This window comes from Pteropus vampyrus, unplaced genomic scaffold (assembly GCF_000151845.1).
Source record: "Pteropus vampyrus isolate Shadow unplaced genomic scaffold, Pvam_2.0 Scaffold612, whole genome shotgun sequence".
Taxonomy (NCBI): Eukaryota; Metazoa; Chordata; class Mammalia; order Chiroptera; family Pteropodidae; genus Pteropus; species Pteropus vampyrus.
In genome coordinates, this window is record NW_011889393.1 from 82,228 (window position 1) to 82,538 (window position 311).

At 61.4% G+C, this 311-nt stretch overlaps 1 protein-coding gene across 1 annotated transcript in view; it reads left to right on the forward strand.

The window, feature by feature from the left end:
* Nucleotides 1-311, forward strand: part of LOC105308675 (protein kinase C theta type-like) — a 79,362-nt gene that overhangs the window by 63,371 nt on the left and 15,680 nt on the right. The window contains exon 15 of the mRNA XM_023525710.1: nt 137-275. Coding sequence (XP_023381478.1) covers nt 137-275 — 139 coding nt within the window. The remainder of the gene's footprint in view (nt 1-136; nt 276-311) is intronic.

Below are 311 nucleotides of genomic sequence, written 5' to 3' on the forward strand. Positions count from 1 at the left end.
GCCCGGTGCGTGGGAGGAGGTGGTGGGGGACAAGTGAGGGCTGCCCACCGACAGCGTGAGGCGAGGGGCCGCGCGCGGCTCCGTTTCAATCAGGTTGTCCTTGATGGAATGAGATGGTGCTTTGCTCGTGTTTCAGGGACCTGAAGCTAGACAACATCCTGTTAGACAAAGATGGACACATCAAAATAGCGGACTTTGGAATGTGCAAAGAGAACATGCTGGGGGACGCCAGGACGAACACCTTCTGCGGGACACCGGACTACATCGCCCCGGAGGTGAGACGCGCAGGCCCTCCCCGACGGCCCCGCCCC